This window comes from Phyllostomus discolor, chromosome 7, assembly GCF_004126475.2.
Source record: "Phyllostomus discolor isolate MPI-MPIP mPhyDis1 chromosome 7, mPhyDis1.pri.v3, whole genome shotgun sequence".
Taxonomy (NCBI): domain Eukaryota; kingdom Metazoa; phylum Chordata; class Mammalia; order Chiroptera; family Phyllostomidae; genus Phyllostomus; species Phyllostomus discolor.
The window spans coordinates 101,998,408-102,023,386 of NC_040909.2; the positions used below are offsets into that span (position 1 = coordinate 101,998,408).

General features: G+C 37.9%; 1 protein-coding gene across 1 annotated transcript in view; it reads left to right on the top strand.

The window, feature by feature from the left end:
• PREX2 (phosphatidylinositol-3,4,5-trisphosphate dependent Rac exchange factor 2) overlaps positions 1-24,979 on the top strand; it is a 221,529-nt gene that overhangs the window by 122,347 nt on the left and 74,203 nt on the right. The window contains 8 exon segments of the mRNA XM_028533661.2: positions 2,854-3,073; positions 3,612-3,819; positions 10,519-10,698; positions 13,006-13,100; positions 14,057-14,139; positions 14,855-14,945; positions 15,579-15,707; positions 18,461-18,502. Coding sequence (XP_028389462.1) covers positions 2,854-3,073; positions 3,612-3,819; positions 10,519-10,698; positions 13,006-13,100; positions 14,057-14,139; positions 14,855-14,945; positions 15,579-15,707; positions 18,461-18,502 — 1,048 coding nt within the window.

The window sequence follows — 24,979 nt, forward strand, 5'->3', positions numbered from 1 at the left end:
GTAATAACTGAGGCTTAAAGAATTATATTACCTACTAGCAAAAGGTAGTTGGGCTTTGAATCCTAATTTTGAAGTCAACTTTTAAAATTACACTATAGTTCTCCTTTTCTCCTAACAGAGGGATCAGAGCCCTTACTCAGAGTGTACATTGGAACATTGGCTATTTTAAATTGATCAATTGTTTCATGTATTTGATACCTTTTATTGATCACCTTTAATATGCTAAGCACTGTCCTTTGGTCCAGGAATATGGTAGCAAAAGACAGAAAATCTTTCCTCTCATGGTGCTTATGTTTGAGTGGGGAAGGAGCAAAGAAGTAAACAAATATCTTCAAAGGGGGTATTCAAGTGTTGAAAAGAGTTATGAGGAAATCAAGATAGGGAGCTATGGTGGGAAGTGGCCAGATGGTAACTTTATTTTTTTCCAGATGGTAACTTTAGACAGGTAACTTCTTAGAAGAAGCTTCTTTGAGAAAGTGTGCACTGAATGACAAGTCGAATGACCTTTGTATTATTTTTGACTTTTAATCAAGTCACTATAATTGGATTTAAATATGTTGTCATGGTCAATAATTCATGAATTAACTAGCATTAAAATCCTGAAGTTCCATTTTCAATAGTTAATTATTACTATCACAATATAAATATGCCTTCCTATCATCTATATTAAAAAATGAATATTCCCCTGAACCCCATACACCTCTCTGCCTACTGTTCCATATCTTTGACCCTTGTCCTGAAAAGAGCTACCTGTATGTGCTCTCTACACCTGCTGGCTCCCTCACCTTTCCTTCTCAATCAGTCAAGCTGGGCTTCAGCCCCCTCCACATAACTGAAATGGCTCTTTTTTAGGTCACCAATGACCTTTATTTTGCCAAAGCTCATCCACTGTTGTCACTGTATTTATAATAAAATAATTGTTTTCTGTAGCCACAATATTACACTGTATTTATTTGTGTTCCCTATGAAAGCACAAACTCCAGGTGGGCGAGAGCTATAATTCTAGCATTTAGCACAAGATCTGAAATAGATGCTTCTCGCCATATTTTTGAATGAATGGATGTTTGTTAAAATGAGAGAAGCATAACTGCCTACTATGGTAGATGCTTTGGCATAATATCCACATATTATAAAATTGATTTCTGAGCCTTTCTGTGTGCCATGGGAGATTTAGCTGAGATTTTTGGCCTCAACTACAGTGGGAAAGAACTTCTGACTAAAGTTTACATTATTATTGAATTCATTAGTAACTATGTTAATAAGTGTCCTGCATTTCAATCCATTTGCATTTAGATCCTACTATGTCCTAGAAGTTCACTCAGCTATATAGCTTCTGACATGTAATTATATGTATATTAAGCATGAAAACACAGTTTAATGTACACATAAGATAGTTCATATTCTAATGCTGAACATATATTTTCAAGATGTGATTTTTGATGTCATATCTTTTTTCTTGAACTTTACTTACAAAAGTTAGCAGTAACCAGTATTTATTTTTGTTCTTTTCAATGCCAAAGTTACTCTTCTAGCAGTAAAATAAATAGATAGTATCTGATTATAGTTTTCAAGAAGAGAGCACAGAGCTGATTTAATCCATACCCCTGATTATACTAAGAATGATAAAAAGACCGTGACTCACCCAGCATTGCATCAGGTACTGGAACAACATAACTACAACACAAGTAGCTGGTGGCTCTTGTTGCTTCATTTGTTTTAGAAACTGGGATCCAGTTCAACTTTAAGAGATGTCTGTTCACAATGCACAAGACGGACATCACAATGCACAATGCCTTGACCTCATGGGGTTTACCACATGCTATGGGAGATAGAGATAGGCAAATTACTTGTAACTATATGGAGGGGGGTGTTCAGTGTGCTATAAGCTAGCACATAACCAGAGATTTTGAACCTAGACCAGATCTTTGAAAAGCTCCTTGATGATTTCATAGAACTTAAAAATGCATAGGAATGAGTTTGGTAATGAGGGGAAGAAAAACACTCTAGGCATCCTGACTAGTGTGTACAAAGAGAGAGAAGATGGTGTATGAGAGGAACTGAGTGAAGACCAGGAGTGCAGAGAGCAAGGGAAGAGAGCTTGTAAGATATATACAAGATAGGTGTGATTAGACTTTGGGTGGTTGTGGAGAACTTGGCAGGAATTGGATGGATTTGGGTTGTGAGGTTTTAAGCAGTGGAGAGGCTATCTTAGAAGTCATGTAAATCTTTGAGTATTGCATTATTCTCAATGGCATAAAAACAGAGTTCACTCCAGTCCTCAGGCTGATCCCTACCCAAGTGCTCAGCAGTGATTAAGAGAAGGTGTGGGAAGTACAGTTGGTTCTGTCTGTCGTCATCCTGCCATTCTGGGTCAAATGCACCACACCCTGCTGTCTAACCTGCTTGGGTTTGGATTGGCTGTCTGACAGTATTTGGAATAATCCCATCTTCTTCCACCCTTGACCTGACAGCTACCCTATTCTGCTACCTCACTTTAAAGATAGAGACTCTCCCTATACTGGTGTCCTAGGACACTGATTTCTTTGTCAGACTCTCAGCTGTTAGGAATCTGTGCATTTGAATCCTAGGAAGTGATATTGGTCACCTAATTGCTTTTAGCACCTACCTTGCAGTCAGAGTTTCAAATGAATCATATGCATTTGCTGCCCATATTGCTTTGCTTTATTGAAATGTGTGAATTTTAACATAACAAATTCTAACATCTTATAATTTATTTTGCTTGTTCCACTTGACATGACTTAACTTTCTTTTGATTTTGCTGCAGATTATGGGAGTGAAGCATTTGTATTATCCCTGTGTTCAATGGCTGTGTATTTCTTCTCTAACTTGCAGTTTTCTCGTGTACTAAAGAACAGAGCTTGGCCCACCTTTAAACAAGCCAAATCTAAAATATCTCCACTGCACAGCAGTGATTTCTGCCCTACCAACTGCCATGTCAATGTGATGGAAGTTTCTTATCCCAAAACATCGACCTCCCTGGGGAGTGCTTTTGGTGTTCAGTTGGATAATAGGAAGCACAATGCTCATGATAAAGAAAACAAGTCTGAGCAAGGTATGTTAGCTTTTGACACTTGGTCAGATCATGAAAAGTAATTTCATCAATCATAACTGTCTCCATATCCCTCACATGGGATAGATTTCTGGGGTGTAAGCAAGTCTGAACTTTTGTAAAGAAAGATTCTTCACCATGATCATTTGGATAATTATGTATAAGCATTTACAGAATGAAAATGGGGTATGCATTTTTATTATTTTATTTTTCTTTTAAGAGGATTGGCTGTTTTGCCTTTCTTACTCATGATAGGCACAGATCATTTTGCTATGAAAACCATTCATCTGGAATGGCTCCGTAACTCTGAGAAAAATACAGATGCATGATGTAATTCCCACCACTTCAGCAGGGTGTGGGATCGAACTGCATTCCTCCCCTTGAATTGCAATTTCCCATACGTTTTAACTCCTGAATTAAACTCAGTCTTGGACTGGCATTTTATCTGATGTAAGCTTGGTCCTCTCAAATGAATTGCCCTGGATTGCGAGTGTAAGTTAAAGGCAGTAACTGCTACTGTGGAATGATTTTACCTCCTCAGGGAAGCTGAACCCTATGGTGTACATTCAGCACACCATCACAACCATGGCGGCCCCCTCAGGCTTGTCTCTGTCACAGCAGGATGGGCACGGACTCCGGTATTTGTTAAAAGAAGAAGACTTAGAAACCCAAGATATCTATCAGAAACTGCTGGGCAAACTTCAGACTGCACTGAAAGAGGTGGAGATGTGTGTGTGTCAAATAGATGAGTAAGTTTTTTTATTTATTTTTAAATGTAGCTGTAGAAAATGAGACTTTTGAACATTTATTACTCTCTTTAGTTCTTGGAAATGGAGGAGCCTTTTGCTGGTCAGAGAGATCCTCTTCTTTCTAAGAACTTAGAAATGATAAAACATGGCAAATATATATGTATACACACACATATATACACATATATTTTCAGGAAGCCTTAAATACCAGGGAAGAGAATGACAAAATTTTATTGTAAGGCAAACACCAAATAAATTTTAGTGTGAAAATATTAAATTGAAAAATACGATTGAAGGATGATTAACTGTGTGTGAGGATTTTACAGATGCAGCCATTACAGAGCAGGGCACGGTATTTGCTGTATGTGTACATGCTCGATGTTGAGGAGAAACATAAACTGTGACAAGTCCTTGCACTTCTTAAATGAGTAAATCCCAAACATCCTTCGGACCAATGACCAACACTTTTTTTCACTTCTGATTGAATTAAAGATCCAGTAAGCAGTAACCCAAATAGCTGTGTCAGTAATTTGAAAGATTTTACCAAGCAAGACAAAGGAAGTTAATCATAATTTTTCTGAAAAAATCAACTCTGAATCTTCTTGAAGAGTTTGACAGTTGGAGAGTCGCCTGAGCACTGCAGGATGATGTGCCATATTGTGGTGTGTGATTCTGTGTCATCTCTAGTGAAGGCAGCTCCGTACGGTCAAAACAATGTGTGGGGTAGCACAATGTCTTGTGTATACAACAGGGTGAATAATAATAACACATTACAAGCTTGTGGTGGCAACTATAAAAATGTATACAAAAAGCAGTCAACATCGTGTGTAACATCATGCTTGCTCACCATTCGAGGGGGTGAAATTATTGAGTATGTCCAAAGGTGGTAGAATCTGAAAATGATAGAAGCACTGTTAATCCTCTTTTTATTGAACCTCTTTGTGAAATTACAGATTTACATTACCATCAGGTGTTGTTGTGTAGTCCACACACACCAACATCTTTCCATACTTCCATGGGTAATGCATTAGAGCCTTTGTTCTAAATATTTGTTCTAAATATCTGAGGCTGATTCTAAGCCTTTGTTGCAATTAGACACTAATGAAGTTTTAATTGATATGACCTCTGATTTTACACACCTTACACATTTAGAGATCAAAATCACCATATCAGATGCATTATTTCTGTAAGATTATCTATAAATATTTACTATTTAGCAGGATATTTTTTCCTGATGTTTTAATGAGTTAATTTAGAATTACAATTCTGTTTTCCTGTGTCTAATACACTAAGTTTTAAAAATGACATAATATTTGTATGTTATATTGTGACTGTCCCGCTCACAGCTGAATTCAATAGTTTGAGGTTCTGAGAACAGGAAGTTATTTTTAAACAATTATACGATACTTCTGAATTATTGTAGAATGACCATGTGACCTTGTAATAGAGAAGTTCATATTTTAGAGCATTATATTTTCCTTTGTTTAATAAATCAGATTTCATTATATGATTTATTCCATATTAGAAATTAGTTTTTTCCTCTGAAATATTTAGGAAGTGCATATAAGAAGATTTATAGGCAATAAGGCCATAAATAGTGGCATTGAATCATGTATCCTAGATCTCAAAGGGTTTTAGGAGAACATCTGGACCAATCCCATACTTCCAATCAGGCCTAGAGTTTTTGTTCCTACTCTTCAGAAGGGGCCTTTGGCAACGGCAGGATTATTGATGTGCCTGAGTGCACGCGGCTGCAGAGACAAGGTCTCTCATGCACTGACTACTCAGCACTGCCTGGCAGTTTTCCAGGCTTTGTCCATCTGTGTTAATATTTTGACTTTTTATTTCTAAGTTCTGCTAATGTAGATAATATTTTTCAAGAAAATGGTTAGAGCCAAGGAGCTCCCTTTTCTTGGTTTCAAATGCTATAGATTTAAAGCACTAGTTGAAGAAAGGAGTTATTTATTATCCAAAACTACTTAAAATGTTTACCTATTTTTACTTAAGATTTCTTCACTCTGTTCTTTTAAAACCCTTTACCCATCTGGGCATGTTTATTAGGAAAGTGACATGAAATGAGCAAATGATTTGAAAAACTTCATGATCTCCTCTGTGTGCACCATGTAATTTAATCACAAATATAAGCATGTTCCACATAGTTCAATGTGCAGTATAGTCACTTTAAATAGTACAGTTGTCCAGGAGCCTGCATTCCCCATCGCCCCTAGAATTCGGAGATGCTGCAGTGCAGTCAAGCTTACCGCATTATTTGAAAAGCTAGTTACCAAACAATTTCCTCACCATGTAGTAATTATTCTTAGTCAGATATAGACATCTCTGCTGAGTGGAGAAGCAGATCTCAGATGCTTTGCCAAGTTTTAAGAGAAACTGTCTCAGAACATTGCTAGCCTTCCCAGAAGCCATTCATTCCAGTGAAAGGGCCTGTGGAGAACGTGCCTTCCTCAGGCATCTGGTCACCCTGTCACATGGGAACACTTCTCCTAGAACTAAAATTTTAATTAACATGTGGGCATTCCGCTGAATCCTCCCCTTTTGTTCAGGTCCAAAAATGGAACTAGAGATGGATTTTCTGTCTAGTACCATAAAATAAGGTGATATTATGGGTTAAATCAAGACTGTGTGATTCCTGATTCTTGGTGGCACACTAAATACTTTTGCCTTTTAATGGGCTACTTTTTGATTAATGACACTTAGGCACTAGACATAAATAAAGGGGAAAATAATTCGTGGACAGTCTAAAACTTTCTGTGGTATTTCAAAATGCAGGGAGGAAAGAAATAAAGAGCCTTGGGGGCTAATGAGGATAGGGAATTTGAGAACAAACTTCATTTTACAGATGCCCGACATCCCAGGATTGAGCTATGAATAAACCACATAGTAGGACATTCAGCCAGCTGGGGGTTGCAGATGTGGATTGTAGGGCTGTGGTGGAATTAACTTTGAGGTTTCCCAAGCCTTTTTCTGGTAAATGTGTAAAAGAGGGTACAGCGTCACTCAGACTAATGTTTATTGTAGGTGCTTGTGCACCAGGCGCAATGCGTCACTTTATGCACTGACTTTGTTCTCACAGTCCCTCTGTGATGTGGCTAACGAGCCACTGGGAAGTATCATAGACACATCAAACTGAAATTTCTTTTCAAAACTGAATTCTAGACTTTCCCATGCTCAAATCCATCTCAAGCCCTCCACCTTCAAGGTCTTCCCTTGCTCAGTGAAGTATTTCCCATCTCTTCAGTTCATGAAGCCAGAATCTAGGTCTCATTTTTTACTCTTCCTTTTCCTTCCCCTTCACCTCCAGTATTCCATCAAGTTCTGTCAATTATACCTCAGAATGTATCTACTCAGTCACCTTAGAAGGGGACACCATTGTCCCATTGCACGTGCCTACTGTAGGAGCTTCCAGCGTGTCTCTCTCTGATACATGAGACATTCACCTGTGCTGCAGGGTCTGGAAAGGTAAATCATGCTAGTTCCCAGCTGAAAACCATTTGATGGCATTGCAGTGCCATTAAAATAATATCGGATGGGTCATCATGGCCTGCACGGCTCTACCTGTGCTTCTGTCCCTTCTCCCAGTAAACTCAGTTCCCTGAACTCCTGTGGCACTAACCCCTTCTGTCCTAGGAAATTGGCAAGCTGCCTGCTCAGCCCTGCTCCCTGAGGTCTCTCTGGCCTTCTAGGCACTTAAGTGTCGGACTAATGGCCCAGGTGTAGAGGCTCTGTAGAGTAGATACTCCTGTGTCCCGTCACTCACCTCACATTTTCTTAGACATCTTCTTTACATACATCTCTTTTTATCCACTTCTTTGTTGTGTTAACTCAAAAGTCTCACTACAAGGCTTCTTTCTTGCTTGCTCTCCAGGCCCACCTGGGTTGCAGGGTCTCTGCTCCACAGTGACCTCCCTCAGAGTCCAGGCCCTCAGCCCTCGTCACTGGGATGCCTCTGCTTGTCACAGCAGAGAGAAAGAAAGAGGCAGACCACACTGGCATAAAGGTGTCTACCTGAAAGGGACCCATGTCACCTCTGCTCACAATAAAAGCAAGTCCCATGGTCATTCCCATCATCACAGGGGTCGGGGAGGCCACCCAATCAAGTGTCCAGGAGAGCTGGGATATGGGGGACAGCTTTAGTGACCACCTTTCTCCCTGCAGAATGTCAGAGTGACATGAAGGGAAAGGGTGTTCTGCTGAATTTGGAAAGTATATGTATACAAGGGGGGGACTCAAATTCAAAATGAGGATAATGATAATAACAATAGTACCAACTTCATAAGGTGGTTTTAGGGATTGAATGAATTAATGCCTGTTAAGTACTCAGCCTAGCTAACACCAAATGTTATCTATGATATGCAAAATACAAAACTCTATTAATCGAGGGCATCAGGAAAAGATTGACTTGGAATGGCAGGCTGCTCAGGATTTTAATTCAGAATTAATGGACCTATAGTAGGTAGCTTAATATTATGCGTGAGTGAAAGTAAAGGAAGATGTTTCTGCATGCACACATGTTAAGTTTTATGCCTTCTTACTGCTTTCAAGAATCTAGAAATTTTATGCAAAAACATAGTGTCAAATACTGTTTTCTAAATATTTGTTAGTGTAGCACTTGTTCCCACAGGGTCAGTGTAGGCATGATTGCAGCTATTTCAAATGAAAAGCAAATACGAATACAGTTCATATGACTTGGAAAGAAATATTTATGCTTACCCCATGGCTTCTCATTTAAAAGATACATGGAACACAGCTGACTCCTTGCAGAACGAGAACGCCTACAAACTCTGGTATTCAGGGTTTATCTGTCCGTGCAGTGTGGAGCTTGGGTAACTGGAGTTTGTCTTCTGTTTCAGTTTTTGGGTGGAGGGATTGAATGCATATTCCATCTGTTTTACAAGACATAAAAATATCCTTCCAAATAGAAACTGTGTTTAAAATAATACATAGCCTTAGCCCTGGCTGGCGTAGCTCAGTGGATTGAGCTACGCCAGCTTCGAACCAAAGTGTCGCAGGTTCGATTCCCAGCCAGGGTACATGCCTGGGCTGAAGGCCATAACCCCCAGCAACTGCACATTGATGTTTCTCTCTCTCTCCCTCCCTTCCCTCTCTAAAAGTATTTACTTTTTTACTTCCCTCTTATTTACTTCCCTCTCTATTTCTAAATAGAATCTTTAAAAAAAATACATAGCCTCACAGAGCCCTGAGCAATGGACCACAGCTTCCTGATAATCCCTGTTTTCTAAAACCCACAAACTACCAAGTCTGGTACCCTATCACAGGGAGACCGTACTGGACTACACAATTTGAAGATGTGGATCTGGCTTCCTTCTCGTCTTGATTTTTCTTCTTAAAGTTTGTCACTATCTGATGTACTGACCAGACAGTTTAATTGTTTATTGTTTGTTTTTTCCTCAGATTTTAAGTTCTAAGAAGGCGGGGGCTTTTGTTTGTTTTGTAAATTTTGGTACCCACAGAACTGCGACCAATGCATACTACAATGAATGTGTCCAATTAATTAGTAAAAATCACTTAACAAATCTTTGCTCAAACACAGCATTGGGTTTGACATTATGGGACATAGTTACAAGAGATCTGAGACATTTTTCCTGGACTTGAAATAAAACAAGCAGGACATTGCTGTGGGAAATGAGTGTCTCGTGTTGTGCGTGTGCGGTTGACCGGAACAGAACGTCACTGCGCCTTCGTAAATGAGAAGGTGATGGTTAGTTGGAGAAGCCACACGTGGGCCCCTTTTTCAGATGTGATTTAAGTTTTATAGCATCTTGGTTGATAGTAAAGACCAATTCCAGTTTTCCATAATTTTGAGTTAGTTCTAACAGAAACCTTTTCCAGCCAAACATTACTGACTAGAGGGGTGGAAGCTGTGCTCCTCAGTTGAAAGTCGAGTTTCACGGCAGTTCAGCATCTGAAGGTGGCATTTTAGCCTTGAGCCAAGTTGGAAGAGCCCTTCACTGGGGCAGATTTGTGACACTTCATCCAGGCTGCCTGCAGATGACGTGGGAGGAAGCCCTGCTGGCTTCCTGTCCTCACCTCATGTGTGGCTCTGATTAGCATTTTAGGATTACAAGGGCCAGGACTCCTGTCAGTCTGAGCCGTGAGACAGGACTGACAAATGGAGAAAGCCTGGGAGACAGCTGAGACAGGCCTGGGTGGGCAGGGGGCTTTTTAATATCTGAGGGTAAGCCAGGGAGGGTATTAAAGCACATTTACTGTTTATTTTGACATTTGGATAGCCATTTAAAGTTTCCCCAGTATCTTCATACGGTGGTGATACTAGATAGTGGCCAGGAGAGACATGACTCCCGGAATGTAGCAGGGAATGTGCCATTCTCATTTTAGCCTCACTGCAGTCCTGGGGGTTGTTTTTATCCCCATCTCAAACATGTCCAACAGACCGTCATAGTTTTGCTTTGATAACAAAGCTAATAAATTGGAGAACCAGGATTCAAACACAGCATTCTAGTCTCAATTATGTGCTGTTTCTATTACTTATTCTGAGAGGAGAAAGTAAATTTCATATGACAGTTTTTTTCATGAGGCAGGATATTCACTTCGTGTGAAACACAGATGCGTTCTAGACATGTCTGTAAGCCTGTCTTATCAACAAGTAAGCAGCCAGTTTGTACAACGTGCACTTTTTCTTTTTTTTATATCACGCTGCAGCCTTCTGTCTTCGATAATGTATTCCCCTAAATTAGAACGTAAGACGTCTGAAAGCATAGCACCGCCAGACAGTGACAACGAGAAGGGGGAAAGGAACAGCAAGCGAGTCTGTTTCAATGTGGCAGGAGATGAGCAGGAAGATTCAGGCCATGACACCATCAGCAACAGAGACTCGTACAGGTAACTCATTAGTTCCTTAAATGCCTTTCATCCACGAAGCCAAGTGCGATTCTGTGTTTTCCACACGGGTCTTCAAAAAACAGTTTGATGGTTGTTTTTGTTTACTGATCACAAAATAACTGCTAGTTCTGACCAATCTCAGATAAAGTGTAGTGAGACAACATAACCGTTCAAATGCTTCTTTTTTATAATAGGAATAATTTTGAAAAAGCTTTTTTTTCTTCAGCTGTGTGCACCTAACTTGGAAAACTTGTTCTTTTTTAGATTGTGCAACATCTATGGCAAATAATCAAGTTGTGCCTATATTAACGTTTTCCCCAGTATCTTTTTCTGAGTATTGGACAGTCAGGTAGTGAACAGGTGTTCCTTTTGTCTTGCTTGGCTCCCCTTTCATCTTATATTTTATGTTCCGAGCTAATTGGACGACTCTCACTGGCTGACCTCCATGACCAGCTTTGTGTATTTCTTCTGCCCTTGCATGCCTTCTGTGTAATTTTCGTAGAGCTGATGAACAAAGTACCAAGCACTGGGTGGCTTAAATGACAGAAATTTATTAATTTGTCATCCACAGTTCTGGTGCTAGAAGTCTGGAATTGAGGTGTCAGCAGGGTTGGCTTCTTCGAGGGCTGGGAGGGAGGGCTCTGTGCTGGGCCTCTGCCCTTGGCTCAGAGGCGGCTGTCCTCTCCCTCTGTCTCTTCACATCTTCTTCCCTCCGAGCATGTCTCTGTGTCTAAATTTTATCTCCTTAGAAGGCCCCCAGTCATACTGGATTAGGGCCCACCTCAATGACCTCATTTTAACTTGATTACCTCTCTAATGATCCTCACTCCAAATATGGTCCCTTGATGGGGTTCTGAGTGTTAGGCTTCAAGAAACAAGTCTTGGGAGGACACATTTCAATCTCTCACACCGTACAATATCCAGAATCTGTCATCTTCCTACTAGACTCTCAAAGGATGGCTCCTCCAGTGGACTTTCTTAACTGAGACTGCCTTGTCTCCTTCAAATCCTTGTGTCACCTGGAATGTCACCAAGGAATGTTGTAGCTTGCCATCTATGCTATGTGTTCAGCCTCAGCATCTCTCATTTTATTTATATTAACTAAAGTGCTAACTCTCTTAGTCACTCTTATATGTTATACAGTGTTTCACAATGAAAAGATATTAAGTAATTACTGTTCAAAGTTATTTGCATCAGAGATGTTTAGTGCATGCTAATAGCTATTAAAACATATTTTTACAAGACATGTGGAAAAATAGAATGATCTCACATAATTCCCACCACAATCGTATGTGGCCAGTTCTGATATTAACTCCATTTTACGGACCAGGAAGCTAAGGCCCACAGTACTTACCTAAGTTACTTAAGAAACCACATGGTCTTTCTTAACCCTCTACTATCCCAAATTCTATGTGGAAGGGATTTTAACAAACACATAGGAGTTAACTATTCCTAGAGATTTAATAGTATATCTCACAGATTGACCACTCTTACTGTTTCATTTACTTTTAGCCTCTAAGGATGTATACTCTTTAGTAGGAACCTGTGGTTTCTCTCTGGAAGGAAATTACTTGTCTAAAAATACTTTCTCACCTCAAATTCAAGTTGTCAAGTAATTAAAATTACCTTCACAGTCTCTCTGTTGGCACACATAGACATTTTACATGAAATTTAAAAGTTAAATAAGTAATTTTTATTTATTGTGAGAGGAAAAAATATTTGTTTAGTCTCCTGCACTATTTCAGATATCGGTAGTATATCCGCATTCACTCACAACCATTTTAACCTTCTCTGCAGCACCCCCCAGTGTCGAGGGTGTACAGGTTCGAATCCTGTGCTGAGCTCTGAGGTGGTGAGAAGGCCCTGGTCCCGCTCAGGGCGCTCAGAGTGCCATTGAGAAGCTGTACTTCAAGCTGCCAGGAAGGACTGAAAGGCAGAGATCATGAAACAGGATTTTATTTATTTCTGTGAACAAATTAACTACAGGCATATACCATCAAAGAGATTATGAAGAATTATGTTTGATTTGACTCCTAGTTTTATGTCTATTCGTTTAGAAAAACTTCTGTAACTGTGCATTTTAAAAATTCATTTCAGATTAGGTTATATGACAAGAAAATTTAAAATATTCAATTTTAAGTACATTTAAAAAAATTAGATTGACTATGAGACAAGCTTATCTCTCTCATCATTTTCTACAAAACATTAATAAATATAACTCCAGTTTAGTAAATTTCTCTCATAGGAAATCACAGGGCAAGTGTGGCAAATGCAGCCTGAAAGTAACTGTAACTAACTCCTTTTCAGCGACTGCAACAGCAACAGGAATTCCATCGCCTCCTTCACAAGCATTTGCAGCAGCCAGTGCAGCTCGTATTTTCACAGCGATGACATGGATTCAGGTGCGTTTGGAGAAGGCATTGGTGCTTTTGGTGCTGGTCTAGTTGCAGGCTCTCTCCAAGGACTGACTTGTTTGATCCTAATGCACATTCAGCTTCATCAGCCATCCCTGATGATGGCACAGGTTGCATTTCAGTGTCACATGCTTGCTAAAGCCCATTTTCTAGTCCCATTATAAGCATCGAGTTAAAAAGAGATGAAGGAAACAACTGATTTTTAAATTATCTTAATATGTGTCTTATGATCTTTCTGTGATACTGTGAAGGATGATAGGTACACAGGAGGCAGGCTTTCCTAAGCTCGTTGGTTGGGTGTGGAGGTGGGAAGGGCTTTGAAACTAAGGACTCGGTGATAGTAGGTGAATCTGAAGTGGCCTGGACGCAGGTGAGAAAAACACTGGCTGATATAAATGCCTCCTAAATATCTTGTTTTGTTTGTGTTGCAAACAAAACTTTTCAGCCAATTAGGATAGATTTTAATTTTTAAATCTGTAATTTATCTTAACCATTAGAAAAATGTGCCATTTGGAAAAATTACACAGTGCAGTGTTCTTTCTGTGTGGCCTGCTGTTACCTCACTTTCCAAGGATCAGTAAGCTGATATCCTCATAGCTATGAATCTTTTGGAATTAATTTTCTTTTTTTTAAATTTTATTTTAATTGTTGTTCAAGTACAGTTTTCTGCACTTTACCTCCATCCCAGCCCACCCCCCCCAACCCTCCCCGCCTCCTTCCTGTTTCCACCCCTCTTGTTATTGTCCATGTGTACTCTATACTAGTTCCTTCAAACCCTTCCCCTTTTCCCCTGAAATTCCCTCCACTCTCCCCTATGGAATTCATTTTCTGAACATGAGAACTAATGTATAGAATAGAAGCTTTTTGTTTAAATTTTAAAATTTTATTTATATTAAAATAAATTGGAATGTTAAATGTGAGAGTAATGATTTTCTTATATCTAGGTGATGAACTTCCACTAAGTGTTCGCATTTCTCACGAAAAACAGGACAAGATACATAGTTGCCTTGAGCATCTTTTCAGCCAGGTGAGACTGGGACAGTCATGGGTGTTCTCTCTGTAGATCAAAATATCAGGAATCTCTTTTTCAGACATAGTGAAAAGAGCTTGGAATGAGAATAAAAAGGCCCCAATCTGCTCCTCCACCACTTTATCTCAATTTCCACAATTTGAAATGGGAATAAGTATTCTTTCAGACAACTAACCCAAAGGATCATTGTAATGTCAAGTGTTTTACAGTCCTGGGAATACTGTAAAGAGTTATACACACAAGAGTTATTCTTTTTATTGTTTGTTTCTGTATGGGTTTTCAGAATCCCTTATGACATTTCTTATTTGATTTTATTTTTAATTTCAAAAAGCACAAGATTATCTCAGGGCTCATGTGGCTGTTTTATACTCTTAAAAAATTGATATCCATAGCCAGAATTTATAGTGTAGAATCTTTTACTACTTTGAAAATAGTTTTGATAAATTTTAGTGTTTTTAATAACTCAAGAACATTTACTTCTTTTGTGATGTGAATTTATATTTTATATTAACATATGGTAGGATAGTAAGAAATGTTGCAAATGTTATCAGGTGAATTTATTCCAATACTTTATTTAAAGGTAGATTTCATAAAGAATTACGGGATTTCAAAATAATCATATTTAAGAAAAACATGTTGCAAGATTTACTTTTGGAAAAATATGTTATGTTATGAGAATATGTAGCTCATAGAATCTCTACTATTTTCTTAGGTGGATTCAATTACCAATCTTCTTAAAGGGCGAGCTGTGGTCAGAGCCTTTGAGCAAACCAAGCACCTTACTCCAGGCCGAGGATTACAGGGTAAGGCTTAAAAAACAACTGTTAGAAACAGTTGGGGGAAAAGTGGTGGACAACATAGCTATGAAGCAAGAGTATAGTACAAGAAGAAAAGTTCTGGTTGCTCGTGTTTCATAACTTCGGACTACTTCTTTTTTGGTAATTTTTGAAGATAAGGAAGAACTCAGTATCAGACCTTTTAGGCTTCTATGAATGTTAAAATGTTTCATGCTTATCAGGGTCAGACTGAATTAAAAATGAGTTCATTGAAGAGATGTAAGTAGTGAGCTGCTGAGGCTGAAATCCAGCGTGGTGCTTACTTGCTCACATCTCAGGGGTGGGGGTGGGGGGCTGGGAGTGTGGGAGGGCAAACAGAACAGGACCTAGAGCTTCCAGTTCCAAGGTCTAGTTCAGGGTGTTTAAAGTGTCATTTTTCATCTAAATTTGCTCCTTTGTTTAAACATGTGTAAGAAAATAATATTGAGGTTTGGCTTTCTGGCTTTAACACATTTTTCACCTGTGATATAGCCAAAGAAATTACCACAATGATGATAATTCAGGGCAATAGCAAGGAAAACAAGAAGATTCTGAAGGTTATAGTCTTGCTAATTGATAAATAGTTCAGAGTTAAGAGACATCTTTTGTGTGTTTATTTAGAATTTCAGCAGGAAATGGAACCAAAGCTGAGTTGTCCAAAAAGATTAAGGCTTCACATCAAGCAGGATCCTTGGAATCTTCCCAGCAGCGTCCGGAATCTTGCTCAGAACCTCAGAAAATTTGTTGAAGGTCAGGATAAAAGCAAAGAACAGCTAATGACGTCCGCAGTCGCCATTTAAAAACCCATTAAAACCAAAAGTTCAGTAAGGCTCTGATTGCTGTTTCAGTGTTTCATGTTAAGAGGAAAATAAAAAGACTATGAAGTATGATGCAGGAAGACAGAAAGAAGGAATAAGATTGTAGAACTGTGTGTTTCAAGGATCTAAATGACCGATATCATGGAGAATAAGTGATTAAAATAAGTGTGCAACAAATACGACAAATGAGATACGGAGAGAGTTTCATATGTTATCACATGAAACAACAACAGAAAAATTTCTCAAGGATTCACAGAAGTCATGAAACTAAATTTTATAGAAAGTCTAAAAAGTCAGTTGTGCATCTGTGTGAGAATCAACCAAATGACACAGATTGCATCGTTTGTTTTTAAGTTTCTTTTTCAGAGTTGCTTGTCTGAGTTAGTGGTGGTGTTACCCACCACGGCAGTATTTCTTCAACACCCTGTAGTTGGTAAACCTTTAACTAGAGATAGAACGTCAAGACAATTTCAATAAACATGATGGTGTGTTTAGGATCAGAGTTATTAAGTAGAAAATTCTGAGAGTTGCCAACACAGTTATGGTGAAAAAGATGAAATGAGAAGTTTGTTTAATTTTTTTTAAATGTCTAGTTCAGTGATTTTCTTCCCAATATTTTTGGCCAATGGTTGGAGACACATTTTGGTTGTCACAACTGCGTTTATACTCTTGGCATCTAGTGGGTAGAGCCCAGGGGTACTACCGAACCTTCTACAATGTACAGGACAGTCCCTCACAGCAAAGCATTATTTGGCCCACAATGTTAAGAGTGCTAAGGCCAAAAAACCTGTAAAATAAATGAGTATTAAGCTGTGTTTAAACTTTTATTCCACAGTCATGTGTACATCAGTTGGATGTGGTACATACTATTCAGCAAAATTACAGCGTAACTCCAGTCATTACAATTATTTTAGGGTAAATTAGAGAGATTTATATACTGGGCTTTTTAAATGCAGTGAATAAGTGAAACTCAACCAAGTAATTTTGAAGATCTAATTAGCTTTATTAAATGATTTGTGAATCAAGACTACAAGGGTGCTCTGAGGGGGTGTACAAGATGGAAAGTTTGTGCAGGAAGAGGTGTGGGGCAAGGGAGCTATTAACAAAAGAAGAGGCCAGAACATCTCCTTTTGGAGGAAGGGGAACTGCAGGGGCTTTGATCATGCAGGCTGCCTCTTCCTTCTCTGAGGAATGGAGAAGGCTCACTCAATGGATAGCCTTAGTGTTGCTTGATCAGGAAGTTTCAGACCGGTTGATTATGGTTGTATTTCCAGGAAAGGTTGAAACACCAATTAAGTCAGTATTAAACCTAAGTTTGGAATCATGAGCTTTAGCACAAGTGACACCATTTTGGGTCTGTGGTTTTCTCTTTAACAACATTGATAAAAGGTAGCTCTTAAACTCCACAGAGCCTGAGCCTGTCACTGGATCCCCTGGGGCCTCAGTTTCTTTATTTTTCGAGGCTTTCTTCTGTGATTGCTAAATCTTCTGCCTAGAAATGTACTCAAATATAACAGCTTAGGTATTATTTAGAGATCAGTAGAGGAGTTTGTACAGATGCGAAAAACTCCAAATAAATCACAGCAATTGTATTGTGTGGTGAATTGTTTTGTTCTTGACAGCTGGATTTCTTGCTTGTGTTTTTATTTTATAGCTAAATATAAAGGTTACTTGAGGCACATATAAGATCACATTTAAAAATTCCCCCAAATAAAGAGTAGCAAAAATGATCATTATATTTTTTTAAAGGCTGATAGGCTTAAGAAATTTAGACCTCTGAATCCTTTGTTTTTGCAGTCTCACTTGTAAAATTTAATGCTCTCAGGTATTTTCTGCATTTCTTGTTGGTTAATTTTGTTTGCTCTGATTATTGCTCTTGTTTGCTCTGATTATTGCGAACTTATGTAGAATAGGATGCACGCTAACCTTTGTTTTTTTCCATAATCTTGGGCATGTAAAGAACTCTGTAGGTTTTTTATTTACCTACTGCAAGTAAACTATTTGCCAATTTGAAGTAAATGGACATGTAACTCATTAGACACGTAGTAATCAGTATGAAGCTGAAATATTTGAAATGAGGTTGATTGAAACTTATGAAATATTTGTGATTGGCCCTGTTTGGAGATGGGCTGGGAGGATGAGTATTTGGAAACATTTAGTAATTTTCTGTCTTTTAGGGCAGTATCTTGACGTACAGATAGGCAAGGAAGACTATACATATTCCACATTTTCTATAAAAATAATCCATATAATTACATATAAACTATAATTCTAATATATAATACATAATGTAATGTATATAGTTGTATTTATTATTTATATGACATTTAAAAGTTTAAATCACTAAGAAAAATACTGTTTGATAGTTCATTGATCAAGACTATGACAATTGTAGAAGTTTAGAGAATAAATACCATGTAAGCTGTAGCAGCTGAGGAAGACCTACAGAGTTAGCAGGATCTGAATAATGTTTCCCAGGCTCATGTAATTCAGGTCTAGGAGGCATTTTAGGGTTTTGAGGAATGTGTAAAATTTATATAGGCAAATAGGAAAGAATAGCACTGCAAGCGAATGAAACTTTTATTATCTTATGTAATGAGATTGTGCTAGTTTTTATTAAAGTGCAGTTAACATGCAGCAGAAAAAGACTGAACAGTTAAGTGATATATATTTTTTTCTCTGCAGAAGTGAAGTGTAGAATACTTCTGGCACTTCTTGAATATTCAGGTAATATTTTTCATTATTTTTACTATTTAAAATTCTTGTGGATGATGACCTTAGAAAGTTTCATGATAGATATCAAAGCAAGGCCATCAGCAAAATAGATGGAAATATGATCCCTACCTTCTCTAGAGTCCTGTGAAGTTAGAAAGAAAACTTAAGTTTTAATAAAAACACAAAAATGTATACTCACCTTCAACTACAAGTAAAAGCACAAAAACACACATAAGCATTTATATAGAATACAATTTAAAAAGAGAAGGGAAGCAGGTTTGATAAAGTTATTTGTGAAAATGGGACATACTGAGAAACTGTCTAACTTTTAGATATGAACAAGGGTGTAGGTGGGCTCCGATTCAAGGCCTGGGGAAGTGGATTGAGCTGTGGATAGGAGGAGCCTCGTCTCAAAATCATATTTCAAGGGCATGGATGTAGGCAAGGGAGTGCATTGTGACCACTTGTACAATCTACCACAGTTGGAAATTTTAAATTATAAATAAATGAGAGGAGGAACCAAGTTAACCAAGAGGGCCTTTTTGTTTGTTGAGTGGTTTTTGCCTTTAAAATGTTTTTGCTTTGCTTTTTGAATGAATAATAATACCATAAACTTCTTACATTTAAGTTTCACTAATAACCGCAAAGCTGATGGACCTAATTTTTATGTATTTCATCAGTCCTATTACTAATAATATAATATCACTATTTTTCCACAGTTTTAAAAAAGGAGAAATTAATAATCAGGTGATTATTAATAAATAAAAATCAAACACTTAAAAATCAAACAGATTAATAATAACTAGTACCTGGTGTTCATTCAACACATATTTTTGAGCATCTGGAAGATTAGGCAAATAGATGCTTTACTGAGAACATGAATAATAAAGGGGGAAGATTTGAGATTCAAACTTATGCCAATTTCAGAAGTGGTCCTGGAATGTATTACTTCATTCATTAATATTCAAATGACTCTTCTTACAGATCCTTATTGTGATGTAAATTTTATTTTTTATTCCTGCCATAATTTTACTTTTTTCTACTTTTTTCACTTGCTCTTTCTTCCCTTTTATACAAAGCATGGCACCAAAACAGAACCAAATTACTCCATATTGTTGGCTGAGAAATTACGCTTTTCACTTGAAAAGGGTAGACTGTCTGCTAAATATTTTTCTTAACTCACTTTTATTCCTGCCTCTTTCTAATCTTCTTTTTTTATTTCTTGTTTATTTTGCTTTATTTTCTCTGTACCATCTCAGAAGAATGACTGGGATTGCTTGTGTATCAAGAAACCATCTAATTTTTTTTAGACCAGCCAGATAATTGTTGAACTTGACCTTTTAAAACAGTCAAGAGTAAATGAAGTCTTAATATTTTAAAACATGTTTGTAGAAAATTAGTTTACGTAGGCTGAAATGAAACAGAATCATTTGATAAGTTTTAAAAATCAACTTTTTAGTGTATTTCCACTACAAGAGCATACTTATTCTGCAAAAGAAGTAAACAAGCTGTCAGAAAAGAATACAGTCCTCTGCTTCTCTTCTGCTAGCAGCCAGAAGCAGCGTTTGTGATTCTTGCTGTAGTTCTTATCGATAAAAATGAAGAATAAGAATAGCTTTGGAAAGGACGGACACTTGTGAATTTCAAACAGCTGCAGAAATAAAAGGAAAAGACCTATGTGCTTGTGCTGGGAGTTGGCTTATTTTGGTTTCCTTATTTATCATATGTTCCCTCCCCAATCAGCAATACAACTGAGCGCCCACTCATTGCCAGGACCCCTGCTAGATGCTAGAGAAAAGAAGAATCATTATAATAATGCTGTTCGACTTCACTTTGCTAAAATTTCACTTTGCTAAGTGCTCTAAATGTTTGTATCTTATTTATTGTTACCACAGATATAAGAATTAGGAATATGCCATTTCACATATAAGAATCTAACACTTATGATTATGTGGTTTAAAATTGATGGAATGGGTAGAAAAAAGCAGATTATATGCCTCTAAAGTCTGAGTACTTCACATATTATATGATATATGCCACTTCCCCTGACCTTCTTGCTGGAGGCCCCTGGGGCTCACAAACATGAAACAAGTTCTCACCAGGGTAGGTCATTAGCCATTTAGTAGGGGGATGCCCCACCCTGCCTGCAGATAGAAGTGCACAGAACTTCCAGGAGAGGGGAAATGTCACAGGGGGAGATAATATTTTAATAGTTCAGAGTTTTTTTTAAAGGTAGAACCATGTGTCATTGTTTATAATTTACAAAAATAAAAATAACTGTAGAATAGATTTGTACATATGAGGAAACTAACCAGAAAGGGAGAAATATTGGCCAAAGGCCTGGAAAATGCTGAAAATGTACATGAGAGGGGAACTTGAGGATTAACATCTGATGCCCATAATCAGTAAGTTTCTAGATGACTTTTTTAATCAAGAGGAAATAACCAAATTTAAAATATGCATATGTATGGTAACACTACATACACTAGAGGTTCAGAGACCCCACAGGCTGAAGAGATTCAGAGACAGAAAGGGGGATTGAGGTGTATTAGACATTCTGAGCTAGGGATGAGATAATGTACCTTGGGGGCTTCAAAGGGCCATTGTAGGATGATAAGAACAAACGTTTAGTATATATGCCCTATAGGCAAGGCACCTATACAAGTTCCAGGCAGTTCAATAAAGGGGAAGAAGTTTATCTTGAGTGTGTGCCTGCTATAGTTGCCTTTAGTTCAAAACAATCTGCATGGCTCAGAGGCATATCTTGGGGTGACTCATTCTGGACCCCCACAGATCCTTCCTGAATTGGAGTTGGTAGTTAGTGTTCTGTATCTCATTAAACGACCTTAGTCTTGAGAAAAGTTCAGTTGGGTAAACAGTTGTATCTCATTTCAGGGAGTGGTAATGCAGGTGGGCTCCCAAAGTTAAGCCTATGGTGTAAGTGATCATGAATTTAATGAGGCATCTCTATGGAAATGAAAGAAAAACAAAGGTTAATGATTGGAGCAGACTATAATCTCAGCTATTTGAGTTCTAAAGGCAGGCAGTCAACATTTTTAGATGTCGGTCTGAAAATTTGCAGATGGAGTGGGTCAGGCAGTGACTGACTGACTCTCCTGGTCTGCAGTTCAAATGTCCCTGGTGATGTTTCTACAATCACCAGGCGTGGAGACTATGAAGAGTGTCCGTAGATGAGCTGTTGTTATTTCTCTGAGGTCTGTGTCGTGTTGTCCCACGTTAGCTTGCGTGGCCTTGGAAAAGGGCGGCTTTAATTCTCAACGATTCCAAGTTGAAGGATGGGAAAATGAAAATGTTAGTTTGGAGGGTTTCAGCCAGGTGCTTAAGAAAACTAGTAAAATTCAGGATCCAGTTCAGGTTATAGGTAGAAAATTTTTAAAAAGAAACTCCAAAGACAATAGCACAAGAATCTAATATCCATAAAGGTATAGTATGGTTTCTATTAAATCATTTTTCTCTCCAAAATGGCCCTCATTTTTATCAAAAATAGACAAATTAAGACTTATTTGAAGAATAACTCTAGTGTCAATAAAGTTGGCCTGGTTATTTGTATAAGTCCAGCAAGAATAGTAATTAACCACATAGGCTTTTTAAAACTTGCTTTGCTGGAATTTTTCATGAGGAATCCTCATCTTGAACTTAAAAAGGCCTCTCAAGGTCAGAAAAAGCCAATCCACATACTCACCATTAGACTTTACCTGCAATACCTACTGACGTTCAGTAATTCAACTCTGAAACCAAAAAGTCGGTGTTTGTACTGCCTGTCACCACCAGACCTGAAAAGCAAATACAGAGATTGAATCTTTATGGACACTTTAGTCAGATGGCCAGTGAGCTGAGAAGACAGTGGGTTATGTACCCTGAAAGAGTGTCTTACGTTTCCATTCAAGTCAGCCTTTTTTGTAAGGAGGAAAAAGTAGGTAAGGGATTTGGAATTCAATAAAGTTTAATCAGATAAAAGCTGCAATCCAGTTCCCTAAAATCCTTCCACTGACCAGTGATTTTCTTCATCTGTGTCCTGTGCCCTGGGTGATTTTCTTCATCTGTGTCCTGGGTGGTGGGATGTCTCTCCCTGGAACACACAGCTCAGATAACATCTTGATTGCTTGTGGTCTCTTCTGGAGCACAAAGGTTGACTTACTTGTGGTCTCCTCAAGTCAGGGTGGGCTGTACCTTCAGTTCCTGAAACAATAGCTTTTTACCTGCATTAACTACTAAGCTTATTAACTGTTGCCTAAAACTAAAATTTTCCAACTCTTGAGGTCCCCCATCACCTTGACCAATGAGTTAAAGTTTGTGGGTGGGGAGAAAAGAGGGCCTGCATCCAGAGGCCTGTGGTTGATGGTGTGGTCTGGAAGGGCAGTTTGTGTTTGAGGAGCACTGAGCTGTACGGTGTGGCTCAGAGGGGTCTGTACAGCCACTGTCCTGGCTGCTTCCAGGTGCATTGTTTTATGATATTCTCACAACTATCTTGTGGAGATTGTTGCTGGTTGTCTGGGATGGGTGGAAGCAATATGTTGAGAAGCTGTAAACATGAGTTGGGTATAGATAGAGACCCCTTTCCGCTATTCAGTTTTCTACCCTTGTTACTCACTGGTAGATAATAACATGTCAAAAATCACTTGAAAAGTTCTTAATATATGATGTGCATTTTGAAATCTATGCAAACTAGTCATTTACTCTGTTAAAAATTGGAAGGTGGCAATTGGAAAATCACCTCATGAAGTAATAAGAATTTATTAAGTGTTTTTTATTTGAAAATATATAGGTTTAGGATTTCAATGTCAGTGTGTACCAAAGGCATCTTGTTTGTCCACCCTCAATCCACTGGGAGCACAGGCATGGCCGGGCCCCGACTCGGACTCCTGTGCACCCCCAGTAGCCGGTGTGCTGTTTAATTCCTGTGGGGCATCCAGTGTTAACAGTTTGAGTTGATGAACACATGAAACTTGTGTGTGATTAGTTCTGATTTGATAATGAGGCTAAATGAAAATTTTAATTTGGCTTACAAGGCATGTAGAATTTAGTAGCAGAGAGTAGAAGAAACACCTAAGTATTTGTTTTAAGATAAAACAAGAACTCTGAGAATTTCTTCTCAAAGGCAATTTGGAAATAATCGTTGTAGTGGCAAAGTCCTAAAGCTCACAGTGGAACCAGATCCTTCCATCTCCAGGCCTTATCCTTCTGCTGTTGATTTAAGTGATTTCTTTTCATTCAGATTTTTATGAAGAAATTATTCTCAGGTTATAGGTGGAAATATTCCTGCCAAAGCTATTGAAGTATATTTTACAATTGCCCCAGATTTTCTGCTTTATTATAGGACAACACAAAAGCAAAGCAACAGCTCTGACCAAGATACTCAAGGTTGTGGGTTGGATCCCGGGTCAGGGCACATGTAAGAAGCAACCAATGAATGCATAAATAAGTGGAACAATAATTTGATGTTTCTCTTTCTCTCTCTCAAGTCAATAAATTAAAAACAATAAAAAATTCAAAAATTAATTTTTTAAAAAGCAAAGCAATAATGTTCAAGGAAGATATAGTGCAGTTTTTGCTTCTTCTCAGTCTTGAACCTCAGTCTTAAACCTCAGTCTTGAACCTCAGTCCTCTAGCTGCACTTTTGAGCTAAACTGTCTGAAGTACCCTTTTAAGTGGAACTAAATCCTGGCATTTCAAGAAGCCTGAGAATGAACTCAGACATTTCCATTTCACTTAATTCATTTGTCTGTTAGTTACTCGAGTATTTTATTTTCATTTATTAATTCAGTAAATATTTATTGAATGTGTACATTCTATTAGAAATTATGCACAACAAAAAAATAAGTGTTTTGCATTTTACTTAATTGAGACTTGGACAGAGTTCTTTCCCAGTTTAGCTATTTTATAGTAACTTATAAAATATTCTTTTCCATCTATTAGAACAGGGCCCATGGTATATAACTACTTAAGGAAAATGTCTAACACATGTTGTTGGTTAAATTAATAAGTTGAACCATATGGAATTGCCATATTCAACTACTTTGACCTGCAAAAATAGCAAATTCTTATAGTTTAACCTAAAAAAATGAAAATTTTATTATAAAATTAAATATTTTTAATTTACATTATGTTTACACATGACTTTAATGGTTATTAAAAGCACATGTTCTGCGTTCTTGGTAAATAGCTTAAAAGTTATGCCTTTTTATCAATAAAGCATTAATTCAACACTGAATAAAGGCAGCATTTATACTGTGTGATACACTAATATGGATAAGATGTTTCAGAAGATTCTGAGCTCTCAAAATATTCAATAGGCTTTTGGGAATATGCTTATGTTTACCTTTGTTCTTCTAGTAGAAGTGATTTTTCAATGTATACAGTACATGGCTTGGCATTATATTATTTATGTAGTTTGTACATGTCCAACCACCCAAGGAAGTTAACCCTTTGTGGCCAGGCTCTCAGAGGCACAGCCTCTTCCCTCTGAAA